Source organism: Takifugu rubripes, chromosome 22 (assembly GCF_901000725.2).
Source record: "Takifugu rubripes chromosome 22, fTakRub1.2, whole genome shotgun sequence".
Taxonomy (NCBI): domain Eukaryota; kingdom Metazoa; phylum Chordata; class Actinopteri; order Tetraodontiformes; family Tetraodontidae; genus Takifugu; species Takifugu rubripes.
The window spans coordinates 3,135,985-3,158,160 of NC_042306.1; the positions used below are offsets into that span (position 1 = coordinate 3,135,985).

A 22,176-nucleotide genomic window follows, 5' to 3' on the forward strand; every position below is an offset into this window, starting at 1 on the left:
TCAGTCCAAGGCCCATGTTTGTCTTGGCTACACTGACTCAGATTGTGTTTGTGTGCAGTTCAGATGCTAAATTTACAGAACAAAAAGCATCTTCAATATGCTTTACTTCATATCATGGTACCGTATTGCTATGGCGTCGTGACCCTTTTTTTGCCTTTGAACACAGCAATGATCTAATTAACTAGTGACCCTTTCGGTTTTTTTCTTGAACTTTATTTAAAACATTTGGGTTTTGTATCTGATTGACACATCATTGCATGACAATTGTCAAAGGTCATTCATTAACCTCCCTAATAAAATGATAGATTCATCCACTTTGTAGCCTTGACAGGCCATTTATAGTGCATCAACACACAATTTTTGCAGTGTGATATACAATAACCGCACTCCTGATGGTCTGATGCACAAAAAAGCTTTAAAGAACCATCTTATTTCATTGCGTGGTTCAGAAGATTAGAATTGTCTTTTTTTTTAGTGACTTCTCAGTTTTGTTTGCTGGTTTCAAACTACTGTAGTTTCCAGTAACACCTCTATTCCTCTTCTCGTTCACGATTTAAGTGTCAAGCAAACGAAGCTAATGTCTGATTCTCCGACTGATCAGCTGGGGAGCGACTGTATGTTTCAGCAGCAGATTATCACAAAGCTAAGAATGCAGCCTACTTTTCTGACATTTTCAGTCTGTTTGCGTCAGTCACTTGTTTTTCCTTGTGTTTTAGGACGCGTTTGTGGGATTAATTCGGCCCCTTTAGTTTGAAATGACATCTAATAGTCATAACCAAAGAGTATAATACATCTCAGTACCTAATATGGTTTGTAAAGCATGAAGACTTTATTATTTGGTTTTGAAAAATCACTGTTTAGGAGACTGCAAAGGTTTTCATTTAGTCTTTTTAACCACTCTATAAACGTAGCCCTCATAAAGTTTCATAGACATTCTGTTTAATATGGGAACTAATCTGACTGTATTAAAAGCCCACATGCATATAGTATACACACACGTCAAGCACACACACTCATGGCAATTGTTGCTATGCCCACTACACACTACATTCTAGTCGGTGGCTGTCGGGAATAAGGTAAACGGTCGGAGACCGTTTCGGCGGCCAACTGGGCTGAAAGTGAAGCAGCAGAGGTCGTTACTTTAGCCAGTGTGTTTAATCCCTTTGTGTTTGTTTTCTGCTAGCTTGTTTGCTAGCTTGTCCAATGTTTCAGTGGTGTACGCTTCCCAGCAAATGGTCCAAGAAGAATTAATTCCATCTTCTGCTTTTGTTTCCTATATCTGCTCTTTTGTTCTCCTTCTATTGAACTTCCACAGAGCTCTGTTTGTGTTGCAGGGTATGTCGTGGGTCACAAATGCGATAAGGGAGCATTCAGACGCGAGTAGAGTTGAGAGGAAGTTGGCCTACAAGTGGCTGTCGGAGGGAGGAATAGATTGACAGGCAACAGTATTTCACCCTAAAGTGCAAACATGAAAAACCTTGTAAATATGGCGCCATATAACAACAAAGGAGATCCGAAGCAGAGTGTATTTTTGAATATAGACGCGCGTCCTGTTGAGATTTTGTGTGCCTGGGTCATTTCGTCCGCGCTGTCCTTCACAGACCTTGTTCAAGTGGCAAATTTATTATTTTATTTTTTTTCCAGTGAGACCAACACTGGATGGCTCAAAGGACAAAGGCACAGGAAATAAGTATGGGTCAGCTTGTTATGTCAAAGAGCGGGTCCATATCGATGCTTTTGGAGTCCTGTCACCCATCGATTTGCTCGCTGCATTTCACATTTATACATTTTAAGAGCACAGATATGCATCTGCCAGCTGATTGATTAGGAGCTATTTTCAGTTGCAGTGGGCTGCTCTGTCACAATGCCTTGGATATGTCAACAGCAAAATCAAACTCTTTCACATGCAAACCGGTGTGACTCTTTGTTGTAGTGGTTGTGGACCAGCAACAAATGCCAGACTCTAGGCAGTGCGACTTAAATTCGGAGGTATTTCTAGTAAGGATCACCGTCCTATCTGGGATTTACCACTAATTTTACTTTAGATAAAGTTTTAAGTTCATATTAGCAATGCAACAAACGTGTGTTGTTATAAGCATTTAATTGCATATAATCAGAAAGAGGAAAAAGGTGATTTTATTTCAAAAGTTTGATCTCCTGATTTTTTTAATAGGTGTCAATTAGTAAGTAATTAGTAACACGGTGCTGCCTGCAGAGTTGCACAAACCTGCGCTCTGTTGTCAGACAATGAACATTTATTTAATATAGTTGAAAATCAACTGAATGATACTTTTTTATTGTTTTATTTGTATTGCTACAAAATGTTTTCTGTAATGGCGGCATCAAACTAAATAGCAATGTTGGCAAATGATGATTTGTGACTAGAAAGACTGTGAGCGCCACACCCATGGAAGATTCATTCCTAATGACATGCTGGAGTGGAAATGTACAGCTAAGAGCCGTATCTCTGCTAGTCCTGGGTGTGCGGAGATGGGACTGCAGATAGAATTATCAAAGACAGTCTGGTTCTGGGCCCAGGCTGGTGCTGGGGTTGCAGCTTGGGTGTAGCGTTGGTCACGGGACTCTGTCACCTGCCTTGGAGCCACTGACACAGTCATCTGAGGCATTAAAGTGCTAAGAATGGCTGGCATTGTCAGCCAGCTCCGGCCCCTGGAGGGCCTGCAGAAACAGAGGGGCTTCGCTTTGCAAACAGTAGCTCTCCTCAATAAGGAGCTTCTTCTGTTCATTCAAGAGCCTGAACAAGGAATATTTTTACTCTGGCTGGTTGTTTTTTTTATGTCACTGTTAATTGCCTTTATTTTCTTATGTTTTCTCTGCACAGCCTGGTTTTGTTGGATCCACAGTTGATTTAAAGTCACCATTTTGGATGTCAGTGAAGCTTCATGATATTTATTATTGTGTCCAAGTAAGGAAGCTGACCAGATATGATGCCTCTAACGTGAGGCAGCAGTGAGTATTGTCATTCTCCAGCTGCGTGCACCATGCAAATGCCCAACAATTAGGAGATTTAAAACAGCATGGCCTGTGTGAGACAATCATTGTGTTGTCCTTGTAACAACGTTACGCCAGAAAATTCAAATCCGGTCTTCGGTGTATGGGGTTTCCTGCCTGGCGCACAAAATGCAACAAATATAAAAGGTTCCTAAGACAGATAAACAAGGAGACAAGTTCAAGTGGTCTATTAGGTGGTCTTTAAGTGGGTGAAATCCCAGAATTTTGAAAACCTTTTAATGGCACCAATTTATTGTTATATAAACACGCGTGTCTGTGTTCGTCCACATAAGCTACGAGGCTTTTCCTGTTGATCGCCGCACTTGTTGCAAATTTTCTTGTATTTCACTCAAATTTTAGAGTCTGCTCCTTTGTGCTCCACGTAAATCTGGTCATGGAGCTCCCGGCTTGTCATATCCAGGTGATAAACGGCTTTTTGTGCCACTGCATAGCTTGATTGCGAATGCTACGTTCTGTGAAACCGGATAACAGAGAGATAACCCAGAGTCGGGCCCGGGCCAGAAAAGCTGCTGAGGCCTGTGGTGTTGCTGCACCGGCCCGGACGTGTCTTAGACACAGCGAGTCGGGATAGTCTGGTAGTGAGCAGCAGCCGAGTTACCTGGATCACCACATGTGTACGCGAATTAGCATTAGATAGGTGTCAGTCAGATGCAGATGCTAATCTGTGCAGTCGCTAATCACATCACTCCAGATTAGGGATGAACGCTATTCATCAGTCTGAAAAATTATTGCCCGATAATGAAAATTTTATTTATCGGATAATACTATTTTAGCCAATGGGGGGGGCAGTCGATAATATTGTGTTTCATTTAACCGAGCCTGTACATTCCAACGGTAAAACGACGTCCACCATTATGCAAAAGTCTTCAATTTAGAATCTAAACAATGATGAACAAGAGTCATAACTGGTCCTTTTTTGTGTCGGGTTGTGTTGTGACAACATGTCGAGTCCAACTTGTAATTTACAGGCGTCCATCTATGCTCGCCGCGTTCAGGTCACATGACTGGAACTCGTGTCCTCTTTTTCCATCCATAAATGTAAACATAACATTCACAGATGTCATATCCGTATCTGCCATTGGCCCCCAGGGACAAACAATCACAGGTATTAGACCAAAAAAACAGTGTGAATCCATATATATGTGTGTGTGTGTGTGTGTGTGTGTGTTTAAGCTGTTGGAAAATTCATTCAGGAAACATTCAGTCTGTAAAAGGCTTTAATCCAGTGAAACAAAAACCTTTGTGTCACTTGCTAAAATCAGATGACCCTGCTGTCAGATGACTGAGAAATAATCAAAGGGGGCACTATTTCAGGGTCTGTTTGTGTGCATGTGTTTGAATAGAACTGTGCGCATGTAGACGTGTTTGTGCGGATGATTTCTGACAGAGGAAGGAGCGCCTTTGATCCGAACCCGAGAGGTTTGATCTCCTCGCAGCTCAGTGGGACTCTGTCCACACAAACCACTGTCCTAAAGGTTGTTAGAGCCCCCAATGGGACCGCCGATCTTTCCTCGCAGCCTGCCCGTCTACCGAGCACGCTCTCGAGACTTGAACGCCACGGCAGATACGGGGCCGCAAACACGTGCATCCATACGTGGTTTCAAACCTACTTCCTTGACAGTTGGGTCGGAAGACATAGAAGTCATTTTAAAAAGTTCTTAGCTGGTCTGGGCGGTGTAAGAGAGCCTAAAGCTGCCCAGCGCAGCATGCTACATGTCACAAGATTAGCGACACTGCCTGTGTTTTTATTTTGTTTCTAGAGACCAGAGGCTCTCTACGACAGCTTGGATTTGGTTAAGTCAACGGGTTGGATCTCGTTTGAAAGCATGTAGTGCTTCGTGGAAAAACGAATGTATTTCCAACAGTCCGTTTAAAAATAAATCGCAGAAATTGCCTTTTTACCCCGGCGCACATCAGCGTCGCTCCGCCGTCTCGCGCATCAAAATATCTTTGAATAGTGGGTTGGATATTGCCATTTTGTGTTAATCGCCGGGTGCGCGTCTCTTGCGGTTAATACGGCGAGTATTGCGAGGAAAAAGTGGAATTCGTGCTCCACTTAAAGAAGGGGACTGGCGTCTATAAATAGTTTGTTATTTTTGGGTTAAAATGTGCGTCCATTTTAAAGGACAGACTACAACAAGGAGCGAGGCTGGTGAATGGCGGAAATCTGTGAGCCTGTTACTGTGTGCAGAAAGCACACATGCACACACGCACACACGCACACACACACACACACCCTGCTGTTGACCAGGAGTGTAAGGACACAGACTGCTGGAGGATCGCATTGGCACTGCAGGTTCTCTACTCAAAGATCATGGAATGGTTGTCCATTGGACGCCCCCCCCTTTTCTCTCTCTTTACTAAGGCACCCCTTCCTCACTTTCCTCCCTTTTCACCCCTCGTCTTACCCCCCCGCCTCCACCCCCACCCCCCTCAGAGCTTATGTAAACTAGCTGTGGAGCCAGGGCAAGCTGAGGCTATTTTTAGCAGCAGCACTGCAGAGCAGAAACTGGCGGAGGGTCACGTGTGTGCAGCTGAATCAAAGGGAGTATCCCGGCAATGCGCTGTAAACAAAGGGAAGGTCAGTAGCAGAAGGTGAGACACAGAACGCCTCTGTGTTGCTTTGCTGTGTGTGGGTACGACTGGGAGAGGAAGACCACTTGCTGCCTGGCTGTACTTTCCCCTGAATAAACGCCTGGATATGAGACAAGTCATCACATGTGAATGAACACGTCCATAGGCTTCCTGAGCGCCGTCCCTCCCTTCTCCTCACACACACACACACGCACACACACTCCTCACAACTCCAGCGTGTCTCTCAGACGGGTGAGCTGAATTGATCAAAGTGGGGGCTTGACACACACGGAGACGTTTTGCTGTCTAATCCTGACAGGGTGGGGGGGGCTCCCAGCTCCACTATTTCCTCGTTGCTTATTTATTTGTTGATTTAATCTTTATTTAACCAGGTAGGTCAACTGAGAACCGGTTCTTTTACAATGATGACCTGGCCAAGAGGCAGATAAAACATAGTAGATAGTACAGTTATGCAACATCAGTCCTGAAAGGGAGTCGTATATATTTAACATTGATGCTCTTTATGGTGGCATATATTCAACAGTAAGGACACGAAAACATTTCACAAGATGTCACACAAATGCTAAAAATAAAGGTCAGCAGCGATCTCGGACTTTTGATTATATCGCGTTTTTGAAGGAGGGCGGCGGCATGAACGAGCCGAGGTCACGGACCTGCAGAAGATTCCAGTCATGTGCAGCAAAAACCTGAGAAGAAGCAGCGACCAGAGGAGGCGCGGGCCCCTGCCGTGACCCACGACGCCACCAGAGTGCTGCTAGAATGCAGACGTCGATCTATGTTGGGATTATTGCGTTTCGTTTATAACAAGAGTTTCAGCAGTGAGAGTTTTTGGTAACTGACCACAAACCAGCCGGTTTGCATGCGAGAAGACCAGTTCAGCAGAGAACATAGACAGTCGACCTCAAACCAAGTTGGATTTCTGCAAAATGCATTTAAAAGAAACCAAACAAAGCACAACGCGCTCTGATATCCGCATGTTTTCGACGGTACGGAGCAGCACCCAGTTAGACTTTGCTCTTGTTGTATACGCCTCCCGGCCTGGGTAGCAGTGAGGCTAGCTGTTAGCGGTAACCGGCCACACCCAGGCAAACGTCTACCTCCTCTATAGCAACTAGTCAAACAAGCGTCAACTTTCACCTCCTGTGGAATGTGGCCAGAATGGCGCTCAAAACTATTTTTAGAAGCTATATATATATACACACATGCACTTTTTTTTTTCTTCACTGGGGTTTGTTTAGCCAGACAGGCTAAAGAGCTGTTAGCTGTTGCATCAATTTATTGTGGTGGATATTCTAAAGGTGAGGTTCTGGGATTCCTCAGGGCCAGCAGGATGCCAGTGTTTGCACTTAAACCCTGTCCACGGCGTTACATTACTGTTGGCTAAAGCCTGTCAAAGGACCCCTGTTGGCTGCTCTGTAACTTTTAACTTCCTTATCCAGTATCTCCACGGTTCAACCTTTCGCTCTCGTAACCGTGTTGTGTGTCTAATCTCTCACCACGAGCACGCATGTGTTGTTTGACCACGATACAACTCGGCGAGGGTGCCTGTTAGGTCCCAGTAGGCCACAAATTTACAGATAATATAATAAAGTTGGGGCTGTCTGCACGAGATGTTTGAAAAATCTGTCCTCTCGGAGATATATTTTGAGCAGGCACGTGCACACGCGCGCACGCTCAGACACAGTGACACACAGAACGTAGAGAGCCTGCTCGGCTTCGTGTTGATATACGGGAGCATCTGGGAGGATACAAGTGTAGCTCGGCTTAGAGAGAGGGATAGACTGAGGAGTGGTATGAACCAACTGGGGTTGCCATAGGAACCCAGCTGCTAAAAGCAGGCAGGGTCAGTGTGGTTGAGGAGCTCTGTGCAGATGGAGCCGAGCACGCCACCCAGAGGCCAGTCGGGGGACCGCATGAACAGCAGACAGGCCCGAAACGGCTCGTGTTCCGTCTATAGTTTCTCTGAATAGGAGCATATTAAAACTCTTAAAAAGGGGACTGAACAGAACTTGATTGATATCTCCCTCCTTTTACCTTTGATCAGAGGAAAAGAGGAACACCTCATCTTCAACGGGTCACCGGCTCACATCCAAAAGCATCAACTGATTTGACACGAAGGCCGTGTGTGTTTACCAGCAAGACAATTGCAACCGGTTCAACATTGTTGATCAGACTATTTCCATTTGGACACCTACGACTTCAGCGAGTGACGTTGAGCCCAGATTTTCTTCAGAAGAACTTTTGTGAGAGCGCTCCGCGCTGGAGACGGTCCGGGCCCCGGCCTGCGTTCCCACTGTCGTCTAAATTGTGGGCTGAGTCTATTTTAAGCGAGGGCAGCGTGATGGTCTACGTCGACACTGAGCAGAGACAAACACGATGTATTTTACATTTTTATACAACGCTTTTCCAAACCCCGACGTGATGCAGCCCTGGAAGGAGAATTGGTGGCCTTGAGATAAAGCAGGAACTTTTTGTTTACACAAGATTTGGTTTGACTTTCAGGAGTGTCTCCGTTCTTGCTCCTATATTTAGGAAGTACCCACTGAGCTGTTGATGGATTTGTCTAGTTGCAGATCCATCTCTCCTGTTTGGATGGATTGTTGAAACCCAGGCTCAGATCTTTCCACCGGGTGACCAGGGTCTCCCACCTCCTGTGCGTCGGGCAGGACGTGACGGCGTTGGTCGCACCAGCTCGGCACTGTTGTGTTATTTGCTGTGTTGTGCGGCCAGATTTCGGGGTCACAACACGTGGTTAGAACACCTCATTTGAATAGTTGAAATTGTCATTGTGATATTTGGCTACCTTTTTATACCTTATGCTATGCTACGTAGCATATCAATTTAAAGTCAGGATTTGGCCAAGGGATGCTAAAAATAATCCAGTTGCGGCCATAGATTCTAGATTTCTGCTAATGTTCCTGTTCAGAAAAGAAGAGGGATTTTACAGTTGTGCTGATTAGCATGTTTTGTGTTAAAAGGTTTACTTTCACTTCCTTAGTAAAACAAAACTGAGGTGCTCCAGTGTTGTAAAATAACTGGAATTGAAAATGTGATTATTACAGCAATCAGCCGTCTGTTAGCAGCTACAGAAGCCGCGCCGTGTCCCGTAGTGGGATGTGAAAACATGTCACCAGTCGGTTGGACACTAAAGTGAAAGCCCATTATGTTGGCCTGAGCGGCTCAAAATATGGAAACTATTGATCATGCCCACTGCACTGTTAATTAAAGATGCTCCACTATTTGTAAAAAGTCAACCCAATTATCAAATGAGCACATGAGGCTGGATGGTGTTAGCTGATGTGAAGGTTGCCTGTCTCTTCTAGGGTTTTTCCCCCTTATCAATTATAGCAGTGTTACAAATGAGTACCTTTTTTTTTTTATTCATCCATTCTTTCCTTCACAAAAAGAGGTTTGTGTCCTATTAATTCATCATTTATAACTGAAAGGTTGAAATTAAATAGTTGCCCTCGTCATTTTTCTCTTCAACTTTGTAACCCAACGCTTGATCTTTTATCTTTAAACATGTAGCTCCCTTTCTGTCTGTCTGTCTGTCTGTGTGTGTGTGTGTCTGTGTGTGTGTGTGTGTGTGTGTGTGTGTGTTATGGAAAGATGAGGCCAACAGCACTGAAAGCCCAGACTAAGTAAAGTGATACGGTCCACAACAAAGCCTATACATAGCAACACAGACCAGAAAAGCACAATGCGTATCGGCTAAATACAGACACAGCGAGTATCGACAACAAATAACGGATCAGAACGCGTGGAGGCGCTACACACTGGAACCAATTACCCCCCCCCCCCCCCCAACAGTCGTGCAAAAATGGCCGCACCGGCCCGGCGTCGGCGTGGGTCCATCTGCCGAGCGTGGTCACCCAAAGCTCCGATAAGGCATTATCTGGACGACCACTCGGTGATCAATGTTATCTTTTTGCTGTTGTTTTCCAGCTTCTCGGACCCTTGTTCCTCTCCTCTCGGGTACAAAGACTATATTTGGCTCTCGTGCTCTACCAATAGTACTCCTGTCACATGGCAGGCAGCGAGCGCTCGGTAATTATAACCTGCAAGCTAGCCAAACTAAAAATATTACCGCCGAGTCATTTTTACGTGTGTTCGGGGAAAAGGGGCGTGAAGGACGCCGTAGGTTTGCTGCCTCCCTTCTCGTCCTGTCTGGGCGCCACGGGGTGGCCGGAGAGGCGGAATTTTTCGCCGTCACTTTTGTCAAGTCTCTCATCCAATCGCGTTCGTCTAAGAACGGCAGCCGGCCTCCATTTTGTCGAGCGGACTGGGGAATATTGAGGTCGGCGGCGCTCCGTTCCAGCCTCGTCAACGCGACATTTGCCCTAAACGAGGGCGGACGTTGAAACTCTCGTTTCACCCGATTTGATTGAACTGATAAAGGAAGAACTCCAATAGCTGAAAATATTGATCTGTGCTGAGGGGGTCAAAGGTTATTGGTTCTGCGTGTTGTGGGAGGTCCCGGCGGCTCCGGGGAAGCCGCTCGGTTTACGTGCGGAAAGTATGCAAAGGTCTGGTCCGAGGGGTCGGCCGGAATGGCAGGAGCAGGTCAAAGGTCACTTTGAAGATTAAAGATAAGGTGTGTTTGTCCAGTCAGAAAAGAACTGTGGTGGTTTCTGTTAGGGAATCGAACCTTTAACATCAATATCTGATGTTTCCATGAGGGTTCATTCACCTTTATTGTCGGAACGACTTCCTCCGCAGGACAAACACTTGATTAAGAGTCCGATTTGGATCGGCCACATTTTCAGATCCAAATTAGCGCTGTTGCGTATCCTTTTATAAGCCAGCCTTGTGTGTGTGTGTGTGTGTGTGTGTGTGTGTGTGTGTGTGTGTGTGTGTGTGTGTGTGTGTGTGTGTCACATCCAGCTTTACAAATTATTTTGTGTGTTGGCTCTTTCCGACTAAAATAAAGTGGTTGTGATTAAACCTTATTGTCGGAGCACATGATGTCTGTTACCTAACGGATCACAATAGAGCGTTTATTTATGCAGTTATTAATTTTAGCTTGGGCGCATTAGGTGTGGTAATTTTAGGTATGAAATGAAAACGGGCTGACAGCGATCCCCTGGCAGAAGCTCTCACCCCGCCAGCCTCGTGTGCATCAGGTTTCCTGTATGTTGGCAGGAGGACGCCGCATCCAGCAGTCCAAATTTCAGCTCCGGGGTTTCTCTCTGTTGCCCGCCATCTTTGGCTCCGTTTGGCGCCATCGTGTTGCTACTTTGCTAGTTCCGTTCGTCTATTCGAAACTTGAAAAGACGCTTTTATTGTGAAAATATTCCGTCCCTATTCCAGGACAGGCTTTGCTCCTGCGTGTACTCACCTGAACTCCACACTGTATTTGAGTGATTGGGAGAGTGGTCCACGCCTTGGCGGGACAGTTTGGGCTGTGCTCTGAGCCCCCGGTGGGTGTAACCAGCTCCAGTCTGAGCCTGCTGCTAATGCTGCTGCTAATGCTGCTGCTAGCTGCTGCTGCTAATGCTAATGCTGCTGCTAATGCTGCTGCTGCTAATGCTACTGCTAATGCTGCTGCTGTTGCTGCTATGCTGCTGTTGCTGCTATGCTGCTGCTATGCTGCTGTTGCTAATGCTGCTCCTGCTGCTAATGCTAATGCTGCTGTGCTGCTAGTGCTGCTGCTGCTGCTAGTGCTGCTGCTAGTGCTGCTGCTGGTAATGCTGCTGCTGCTGCTAATGCTGCTGCTGCTAATGCTGCTGCTGCTGCTAGTGCTGCTGCTGCTAATGCTGCTGCTGCTAATGCTGCTGCTGGTAATGCTGCTGCTGCTGCTGCTAATGCTGCTGCTGCTAATGCTGCTGCTGCTGCTAATGCTGCTGCTGCTAATGCTGCTGCTGCTAATGCTAATGCTGCTGCTGCTGCACATGCTCCCTCAGTAGTGAAGAGAAGGCCACCTCGAGCTGTCTAACCTCCACAATAACAGCCTTATATAATCACTCTGGTTAGAGACAGACACAAATAGCCCAGACTGAGCAGGCCTGCCCTCCTGTGGCCTACAGCTGCTCCAACATCAGCCCGCAGAGCCGTCAGACATGTTGGCCGTGCTGGGGCTGAGATTTCTGCCACTTATGGTCACATTTAGGTCGGACTTCATGGAGATTGTTGGAATCGGTGTGGAATTTTTTCACAGTTTATTGGGAATATATTGACGTATCTCCTTTCATGCACATCGATATTATTTGTTACTTGTGTAGTTGGATATTGCTAAATGTTATTTGTCTGCAGCCGGGGGACGAGAGGGACAAGCTAAACGTATTCTTTGTCTCTCTTTGCAGTTTCCTGGACAGGATTGATTCTGTAAGACAGAATGATTACACGCCGACGGACCAGGTGAGTGAGTCCCTGGGACGCTTCACCTGTTTTCCCCTGTTTCCTAATTTTTGCCCCTAATGCCGAGCTGCCCTGAACTGTCCCTGCCTCCCCTGTGATTTCCAGGACCTGCTACGCTGCCGAGTGTTAACTTCAGGGATTTTCGAGACGAGGTTTCAAGTAGACAAAGTCAACTTTCAGTAAGTCTCGATTAGCTTTTAGACAAAAAAAGCTCGGATTCCTGATCCCGCAGGTTCTCAACTCCTGAAGTTAAACCGTGTTAACGTTTCATCTCTGAACATTTCTAGTCAAATAAATATCCTACGTGCTCGTCAGTCCAGGTGTTAATAGCCCTGGAAGCTGCATTATTCCCTGTAAAGAATGTTCAGCCTGCAGTCCTTGAGAAGATCTTAATATTTCCAGAGTTTGACAGGAATTATCAGGCTGAACTGAATTTAAATCAGATACAGATTCACCTGTAAGAAGGAGGTCGAGGTAGCAGAGACGAGGCTGTTGTGTCTCAGCGTAACTAAGGGTTGTTTTTTCTCCCCTCACCCTAGCATGTTTGATGTTGGAGGCCAGAGAGATGAAAGGAGAAAATGGATCCAGTGCTTTAATGGTGAGACTTTTTGTTTCGATTTCGAAAACACACTTTCCTCCTCTCCTTGCGTATCTTCTGCTGTCTTCATCTCTCCTTTCTGGCTGTCGCTCATACGTGCCGCTGCTCCTCTCTCCTCCCCCCAGACGTCACTGCTATCATCTTCGTGGTGGCCAGCAGCAGCTACAACATGGTTATAAGGGAAGACAACAACACCAACAGGCTACGAGAAGCCCTGGATCTCTTCCGCAGTATTTGGAACAACAGGTGAGAGAGAGAATGGGATGACGTGTTCATCTGAGCCTCACGCTAAACCCTGAGGGAACCTCACTTCCTTCCTGCTGCATCTGCACCAACTTGTTACGGAGTTAAAAGGCGTATAACAACTAGTATAAAAGGCAGGATAAACCGCTGTGTTAGCCAATGTTACTGCTAGCTGGCTACATGCTAACTGTGTAGTAAGGAACGCTTGTTTCATATGGAATGCTGATAATTACATTGTTGGTGCAAAGGAAAAGAGAATGAACACGATTAATCATGTCTGAAATGTGTTTTTCAGGTGGTTACGCACTATATCAGTAATATTATTCCTGAACAAGCAGGACATGCTGGCTGAGAAAGTATTAGCTGGGAAATCCAAAATCGAAGACTATTTCCCCGAATACGCTCGTTACACCATACCAAATGAAGGTTTGTGTCCGTTTGGGGAGCGGCGTCGGCGTTGCTCTGTCTCAGTCTGACCCAGTTTGTTTTTCCCTCAGCAACTCCCGAACCTGGCGAGGACCCGAGAGTGACGAGAGCCAAGTTCTTCATCCGAGACGAGTTCCTTGTAAGTGCGTCGGTCGGTCCTCGAGGCGTTAGCTTTGTCTTATTTGTCACTCGTGATGACCCCGGATGGACCGCTCAGCCATCATTTACATTCACACTGGTTTCGCCAGACGTATTTAATCAGAATTCTAGAAATTGTGATGGAAAGATGTTCATGCATGACGAGCAGTTTGAGGGGAGAAAGTGACACCTGTCCCACCTGTCCCTCCTGTCCCTCCTGTCCCTCCCAGCGGATCAGCACTGCGAGCGGTGATGGCAGACACTACTGCTACCCACACTTCACCTGTGCCGTGGACACAGAGAACATCCGACGGGTGTTCAACGACTGCCGGGACATCATCCAGAGAATGCACCTGCGGCAGTACGAACTCTTGTGATGGGAGCGTTCGTCGGCCCTCCGCCGTTCCACATCCTTGAGGAACTTTTCCTCTTCTTCCTCCTCCTGCTCCTCAACCCTTCTGCAACCCCCCCGACCGCCCCTCCTGTCAAGGACTATGAAGTACTACTGAAGTGTGTCAAATCTTCTTAGTTTCTAGCTCTTTTTATTTTTCATTTATTCCCCCTCATTTCATCGTCGAGAAAGGAAGGCTGGGGAACAAAGCGAGCCGCTTATTTGAAGTTATTCTTCTTTTAATTCCTCCTTTTTGAAGGCCTTGAATTTTGTCATTCCACTAAGCCTTGGGCTACCTCCTTTTATGCCCTTTTGCATCCTTCTGCGTTATGCTTTTCCATTGGACTCGGGCTGGTGGGTGCAAGGCCCCAGTGTAGAGGCTGTGTGTGTGTGTGTGTGTGTGTGTGTGTGTGTGTGTGTGTGTGTGTGTGTGTGTGTGTGTGTGTGTGTGTGTGTGTGTGTGTAGGAAGACTGCCATGTGAATCAGTCTATGTGAGAGTCACCACCCTGCCCTTTGACTCCCCCCCCATCCCTCTTGTTTTGGTCCTTTCACCCCCCCTCTGGTCTGCTTCTCGCCCTGTGTCAAGGTCGGTGATGATGCCAGTGAGGGACCAGAGTGGCAGGAGGGGAACCGAGCGGACGAAGAGATAAAAATGCACTTTGCATCAGGTTCCTTAGAATTTTTTTCATTTTTTTTTTTTTGTTGTTGATTTATCGTCTGTTTCTTTTCTTTTTTGTCCTCCAGAGGAAGCATACACACAATGTAGCATCACAATATTTATTACCCTGTCATGATGTTAGCTTGCCGAGCCGCAGGGTGCACCGAGCAGATGTGCGGAGTGAAAAAGTGGGCAGGAAATGCGACGTGAAATTGACTTTAAATGAAGGAAAAGGGACTGAGCCCTCTGCACCTTAGCCCTGCCGCCGCCACAGACTCGGACCTTCCTTCTTTTACCACGCAAACCATCCTTTTAGTTTAGAGATCATGATGGGAGGGGGAGGGAAGGGAGAAAATAATGTATTGGGGTTTGTTTTTGGTTTAGTTTTTGTTAACTTGTACACTGTGCAAGGTTGAATTATCCTGTACAGACTGTAAAATGTAATATTATTTTGTACAACTTAATTGAAAGAAAAACAAATCTACTTGTAGATCTTTGTGCCTTGATTATGGCTGTACCTGTAAATGAGCTCAGATGTAAGTATGTTTTCGACTGCGCTGTACAGCTTGATGTCAATCTCTATCAGCAGCAGAAGGCTGCGGATGGGGGACTTTCTCTGTAGAGTTTAGTTTTTTTCTGGTTTATAAAAAAAGAGGAAATGCCGTTTAGTAAAAAATGTAAAAAAAAAAAATGTAAAAAAAAAAAAAAAGATAATAGGGACAAAAAAAATCCTAAAAACCTGTATACATTATGCAACTTAACCACTTACCTGCAGTGAAGACCAGATGTTGCAGCGTCATGCCTTTGTTTTCTTTTGTTGGTTTTAATTTTTCCTCCTTTAATTTTATTAATATTATTATTATTGTTACTATTATTATTATTATTGAATTTCACAGCTTTAAACAAACATTGGAAATCCATTGAAAGTGTCCAAATTGCAACCTGGTGTTGTTTTAATAGGAACCAACGTTTTTCTTTTTTTTTCTTTTTTTCGATATGAAGCGTGTCTGAGGTCTGTACTGATGTGTGTGCCTGTGTGCATGTGTACATAAAACAAACAGACTCACAGACGCATCGTGTGTGTGCGAGTGTGCGCGTGCGCCTGCGTATGAGTGCGCGTTTGTGTGTAAAATTTTATAAATGTATGTACATGTAAATTTATAGGTCTATATAAATATATATGTACAATTATACATGTTTAATTATGTGTGTGCCTAGGTGTACATACCTATGTATGTATACGGTAAATATATATACATACACACATAGGAAAGCATGTTTAGAATGGAGATGAATAAATGAGAGCGTGCAATATTAGTGATTCTTTGGTCCTTTGGAGCCAGACCCAATGGCCCAGGCACTATGAATGTGTGAGCGGCACCCAACAAGACAAGCTCTTCTCCTTGTACAAACAGCATCAGCCTTTTCTTCTGCTACAGTATATGTTTATCCTCGAAAGTGAGTGAACTGACTGGAGGTGGAACAACCCCTTGTTTGGCCAGGGAGGATGACTAAATGACATTTTTATTTTCTTTAAATAAAGAGGCACATTAGAGGACTTTGCTTTATTTCCACCCTGGTGTCCAGATTCCGTTACTGCAGAAGGTTCTCCCGCTTCCTCCTCGCTCCCGGGGACTCGCCGCGTCTACGGTCGGGTCTTTAAACTTCTCCTGCATCTGCACGAAACGAGGGTTTTTTGTGTGTTTGGCATCATTTGGAGGAATATTTTCCTTCTGTCGGCCCATCCAGGTTCTTTATCCTCATTTAACTATGACCAAATATCCGAGGGACGATCGCCGAATCTTCCTCGAGTCACTTTTAGTCAATGGGGTGAACTGCAGATTTATTTTACTGATGTTTCCATGGCGACGTGATCAACGACGAGCGCAGCATGAACCCGCTGCTCACACGAACAGTCACAGAACTGTGACGAGCCAGGGAATTAAAGGTCAGGGAGCAGAGAGGTGTTCAAACGGCATCACCTACGGGCCCATTTGAGGAAAAAAAAGCAAACAGTTGATGCAAAATAGTTCTAATCTAGCTTTTATTGTTGCTAATTAAAATGTGAAACTAAATATATCCGGTGAGGGGTCACATTCAGTTTTATTGGCTACAAAGTACAAAACAAGGTGGTTTGAATAAGAGCAAATCTCATAAAACACATCTTAAGATTTATTTGTGAAATTATGAACTTTTGAGCCATTTTGGCTCCCCAGAACTTTTGGCACTCGAACGCAGCAATATATATATATATATATATACATATATATTTTGAAATAGTGAATTAAAAACAGGTGCAGAAATCCTGGATGGTTACATGACAGCACTGGATACAGACTGAGAAATGTCATGAGATGGATGCTCCAGGTCACAGTAGACAGAGTTCTGTTATCACCTCACATCGATTGGGGGGGGGGGGGGGGGGGGGGGTGCTGGTGTGATCTATGGATGTTTGTGGCAGAAGAAGACGTTTGGCATCGGCAGAGAGGATTTGGCACCATTCAAAAGGGAAATAAACAGCTTTTGGAAACAGGAGCATCGTCACAACAAAGAAATAATCGACCAAACGTACACATATATTTAAACCACGCATAAACGTATATACAAACAGTATATATGCACGCGTGTATATGTATATTTTAAAAATGTCCTGTTGACATTTGCAAATCCAAACCCCCTCACGTAATGGCTCTGTCCTGGGCTGTGGTGCATTGTGGGTAGTTCACAGAGACTTGTGCTTCCCCAGCACCACCAGGCTGAGGCACTGCAGGAGACCCTTCATCCACAGACAGTGAGCCAGGAACAGCAGCATCATGCACGCCCCGGCCAGGCAGTAAACGTTGATCACCGTGCTCTCCTCAGGCAGGAAGCACTTGGACAGCGCGTAGCTGTCCACCGACACCGACACCTGAGACACGGAGAGACATCAACGATATGGCGACAGTAACAAGTTTATGATATCAGCAGGCAAATATAGTTTAGTGGGAGCAGCGTTTTCCCCGGTGGATTTTGGGGCTTGTGGGACTGGGCCGATGACCCCTGATGTCTAGCATCTCCAGTACCTCTTCAAGACCATCCGGCTAAACACTGATTTAGAAACAGGCAAAAATAAATTTGCTTCAAAGCTGCAGAAAAAGCTGCAAACAAGTCGCTGTGGAACATAGTGAAGACAGACATGGAGTGGAAGAAACCTGGTACCAAGCTGACATGAGCAGGAACTGGACGCCCCCCCCAAAATTGATGAGAAGACAAGAAAAACTGGTGTTGTTTGCATGTTGCTGTGGTTATAAGCACTTGTTGCCGTGGTTATAAGCACTTGTTGCCGTAGTTATAAGCACTTGTTGCCGTGGTTATAAGCACTTGTTGCCGGGGTTATAAGCACTTGTTGCCGGGGTTATAAGCACTTGTTGCTGGGGTTATAAGCACTTGTTGCCGGGGTTATAAGCACTTGTTGCCGGGGTTATAAGCACTTGTTGCTGTGGTTATAAGCGCGGTCTTTACAGGTTACAGCCATCGTAGGCGATGTGCACTGTAACCGTGTGACAGAGAACCCAAACAGAACAGACTACAAGCACAAATATGACATTTGTGTAAAATGAATTTAGACTACTGTGACTACTGTTTTTGAACGTTTGACAAAAAAAGGTGTATGACACACGTGTGCCTGCAGGGGGCAGTATAAGCACGTGTTCAGAGCGTACTGAGCATTTAAGCCCAAATTTTCAGAATTTCGCAGAGCCACGAGACATCTACTGTATTTATAACACATGTTTACTGTTTTATAACCACCCTGACAAATATCTTTCACTCTTTTAAGGTTTTTTTTTATGTGAAGAGCTTTTTTCCACTAACCATGATGAAGCTAGGGTTGTTCCTGTTCCTCCAGCTGAAGGATGGCACGCTGATTTCAGGGTACTTGTTGTCATGGAGAACCTCGCATCCACTGTGGGTGTGTCCACTCAGGATGAGGCGGGGCTTAAACCACCACAGCAGCTGAGGGGAGACGAGTTTGCGGCTCAGTTATGTCATCACATTTAATCCTCATCATCATCCTCATCTTCTCTGTACAGGGATTCATTCTGCCAGCGAGGCCATAATGACAAATGACTGTATTTTAACTTGGTAAAGGGGGGGTGAGAGGTCGAAAGGAGGTGTAGCTCTCACCCTCTGCGAGGCCTCCTTTGACAACACGTCGTACTTCTCTCTGAACAGCAGGTGGCGGTCTTCAGCCGGCGCGGCGTCCAGCCCTGTGCAGCCGGCATCGCTCACCCTGTAGAGAGGGTAGTGCTGCACCACCGCCACAGCAAATGCCTTATTTCAATTTCATTCGGTCAACTTAGACCCTTAAAACAAATGTTTAGATACCCAAAATCCGACTTCATTTTACCTCAGTGACTATTGACATTGATGAAACGTGTATTGATTAAAATTAGGGGTTAAGATCAGAGGTTTATGTATTTATCTTCATTTAAACTAAAGACCTGTTACTAAAAGATCTCCCTCGCCTCCCTGGTGTAACTGAATCCTCTGAAGGTCTGAGGCAGACGTCTGCTGTAACCCAGGCATTATTTAATGTCATAGAAACGTCACAGAACTAATACCACGGTTACAACAGGCGTTTCTGTGAATGCACGCCTGTGCTGAGCTCATCTGAGGTCAGCAGCACGGTTTCTGACGCTTTCACGCGTTTTTTGGATGAATTAAATGACAGATTTGAAGGTGGGGTACACCTCCGGGGTCGTACGTGCTGAAATGATTTTGGGTGTGGGCTCAACGCACAGTTTTTTCCAGAGCGGTGAACAGACGGGACAGTTCCACCGACTGATAATCCTTCAATGGTCAAACTGCTTTGTGTCCTTTAATCACTTGATCCCCTAATTCTTTCTCTGCTAATTGTGCTGTTGGGATTACCAGCTGTGTGGCCGGTTTACCTGCAGCATGATGGGTGGGGACGGAGAATAAAGCTTCGAACCGTTGCAGCCCTCGGCCGGACCCCCGTCGGAGCTCTGCGGGACACAGAGAACGCATCCTCAAATCAACCCTGCCTGGCCCTCATCTTCCTCCCCAGAGCGATGCTGGCTGAGCCGCAGCAGCGGCGCTGACGTCTACGGCGAGCTAGCGCACCTGAAGGGAGCAGTTCATCTCTCCGGACAGTCGGATCAGCTCCGTCTCCACCGCCTGGCAGATGGGGCAGCCGTCACCGTGCAGGGCCACGCTGTTCAACAGGAGGAAGCTGGAAGAGATGGGACAGACTAATGGGTCCAGCGGGGAACAAACTCTGCCATACTCTGTTATTCAGACGTCCACTGAGTTATTTAGTTTAGTCTGATTCATAACATTCACTCTTATCCACTCACTCTGCCCCTCCTCAACTCTCTCCTCATCATCAACAGCTAATGACTCTTCTAGAACAAGGACTTCTTTTATCTCATTTCTAAGATGTCTGTGAATGTTCCGCATGGGTCTGCCTCACACAGGGACCTTTTGAGGAGGAGTAAATGGTGAAAGAAGGACTGGGAACAAAGCGTCGGTTTTAATGTCACCGGATTCAATCAATTTACGAGTGGCTGTTTGCACAAACATCTTGAGTATTTTTATCCATGAAAACCTTATTTTGCCCTTCTTTTATTATAACCGGACTTACCATTACATGGTGATATTTCAGTTTTTTGTAGAAAAATGTTTCGAGGCGTCGTGCTTGAATTAATATTGTGCAGTTTTTCCACTAAAATAATAGCATAAGATTTGATCTTTGCAGGTTTTGTAGTCTCTGACTGACTGAGACGCCACTGCCACTTACTTGACTCCCTTTTTGGTGACGATTCTCGTCGATGAGGCGTTAAAGACCTTCTCAAAGCGCTGCAGCTTGAACCAGTCCATTCTGCAGGGAGGGGGGGGACACAGGAAATGATGTTTTAGCAAAAAGCGTCTGCTCAGCATGTCACGTCTCCCCCTGCCCGTCACATGCTGTTACATAACCCAGCTGAGCCACATGTCCAAATCGCAGCAACTGGATGGTTGAAGCTGCTTCATGGCTTCATCCCTCCATCAGACGACCCCCCCCCCCCCCAGTACGATCTTAAAATCTGCTCGATTAGCAGAAGCTGAGCGAGCCAAGTTCAAGGGCCAAGGGTCAAGTTCGTCAAAGTTGTTCCTCCTGCTCCCAACCAGTGAACAGATATTTACGTTATGCGTCACCCTTTTATGCCCAACCTTTGCCCAACCTCCCGTGAACTCTGCACAGCTTCCTCGGATGCCAGGATTAGCACTCGGTGACGACTGGCTGGCCCGAACAATGAACACTATAAAATGCGCTTACTCGTAATGGAACCCGATGTCGTGATTTCCAACCAGTACAACCAGTTCTGTGTCAGAGGCGTGCCTGAACATCCTGTGGAAACGCCGCACGTCGTCCTCCCAGTGCTGCAGAGACACATAAACAGCGAGAAGAGGAAGCAGGATTCAGTCCAGAGTGTTAATGAGACAAACGTCCCCCCAGAACGCTGACGAGGTATAATGGGATCTCTGGGGGTCCCCCTCCAGAACCAGAGCTGCTTTCATTCGCACACTGGACCTAATTCTGCATCTGCAGGGATCGGAAAGTCCACACGAGCGCCTTTAATTGCATCCAACGTGGTCGGTAAACATCGGTACCAGATGCTGCTTTTTAATTGGCCCTGAGACAAAAGAGCAGCGTCAATGCTTCTTCTCAAATCCCTGAAAATAACTCAAGGTTAAAACTCAACTTCAGGAGGAGACAAAACATCCCGTGTTGTCCCGAGTTCAGAGGAATTGACCTTCATGGTCTGTGAGGAAATTTCAAGACTAAACCAACTTGAATGCCCCATTTTAGAGTTTCACTTGCTTTTACATGATTGATTACAGCAGTTTTAAAGTTAATATGATGTATTAAAGGAAACTGGCAGCAGTTGAGTTCTATTTTTCGTCCTCTTTTGAAGATTAGAACTAAAATGTCAGTGTGGTTAAGAAGCAGCAGAGGGAAAGCAGGAAGAGGAGATGGTTCCTCTTTTCAGAAGCACTTTCTACTGACGCACTTCATCACATTCCAGCGCAGTTTTCGATGAATTCCAACGTCTCCAGCGAATCATGCGGAGCAAATGCACATGTCCTCCTCCTCCTCCTCCTCACCATCACCATCACCATCCTCCTCCTCATCATCATCATCATCATCATCACAAACACACTGCAAACCAAGGAGAGCGAGGTTACCTTCTGGGAGCTCCACTTGCCTTCATCGAAGATATCCCCGAGGATGAAGACTATTTCGGGCTTGAGCAGCCACAGCGCGGTCTGGAAGGCTCTCTCCATCTGCCATTCTCTGACACACACACAAGAGCTCCTGTTGTTGTTTCTAGACCGAGCGGCGATTGAATGAAAAGAGAAAATACCTCCTCAGCTTGTCGAACCAATGCCCCCCTACGGCTCCCAGGAGGTGGGTGTCCGACAGCACCATTGCGCGGACCTCCGTGCCATCCGCACGGCCCTCGGCGCTCTTGCCCTGCGGCCAGGCGCACTTGAGGATGGCGGGGAAATAGATGAGATACTCGCAGTAGAAGAATGAGCCGCCGACCAGCAGGATCAGCAGCAGCGCCACCATCCATCTGATGCTGAACCCCGACATTGTTTTCTTATTTCGGGTTTGGGATGCTCAGAAGTGGCGCTCTGGCGGTGATGGAACGTTCCATGAGGCATCATCGCGTCCGAACCCGACTCTT

The 22,176-nt window shown here is 46.1% G+C and overlaps 2 protein-coding genes across 3 annotated transcripts in view; one reads left to right on the plus strand and one right to left on the minus strand.

Moving 5' to 3' along the window:
- The window catches only part of LOC101077363 (guanine nucleotide-binding protein G(olf) subunit alpha), a 32,021-nt gene extending 16,026 nt beyond the window's left edge, over positions 1 to 15,995 (plus strand). For both annotated transcript variants that reach the window (XM_011616161.2, XM_003975313.3), the window contains exons 6-12: positions 11,931 to 11,985; positions 12,091 to 12,164; positions 12,525 to 12,583; positions 12,709 to 12,829; positions 13,122 to 13,252; positions 13,324 to 13,391; positions 13,621 to 15,995. In XM_011616161.2, coding sequence (XP_011614463.1) covers positions 11,931 to 11,985; positions 12,091 to 12,164; positions 12,525 to 12,583; positions 12,709 to 12,829; positions 13,122 to 13,252; positions 13,324 to 13,391; positions 13,621 to 13,767 — 655 coding nt within the window. In that variant the 3' untranslated portion in view covers positions 13,768 to 15,995. The remainder of the gene's footprint in view (positions 1 to 11,930; positions 11,986 to 12,090; positions 12,165 to 12,524; positions 12,584 to 12,708; positions 12,830 to 13,121; positions 13,253 to 13,323; positions 13,392 to 13,620) is intronic.
- A 1,002-nt stretch (positions 15,996 to 16,997) lies between these two features.
- mppe1 (metallophosphoesterase 1) overlaps positions 16,998 to 22,176 on the minus strand; it is a 5,260-nt gene continuing 81 nt past the window's right edge. Inside the window, exons 1-9 of the mRNA XM_011616160.2 lie at positions 21,850 to 22,176; positions 21,671 to 21,779; positions 20,760 to 20,863; positions 20,241 to 20,321; positions 19,565 to 19,673; positions 19,372 to 19,446; positions 18,605 to 18,727; positions 18,293 to 18,433; positions 16,998 to 17,348 (exon numbers count right to left, since the gene is read on the minus strand). The exon at positions 21,850 to 22,176 is cut by the window's right edge and continues 81 nt beyond it. Coding sequence (XP_011614462.1) covers positions 17,163 to 17,348; positions 18,293 to 18,433; positions 18,605 to 18,727; positions 19,372 to 19,446; positions 19,565 to 19,673; positions 20,241 to 20,321; positions 20,760 to 20,863; positions 21,671 to 21,779; positions 21,850 to 22,082 — 1,161 coding nt within the window. The 5' untranslated portion in view covers positions 22,083 to 22,176 and the 3' untranslated portion in view covers positions 16,998 to 17,162. The remainder of the gene's footprint in view (positions 17,349 to 18,292; positions 18,434 to 18,604; positions 18,728 to 19,371; positions 19,447 to 19,564; positions 19,674 to 20,240; positions 20,322 to 20,759; positions 20,864 to 21,670; positions 21,780 to 21,849) is intronic.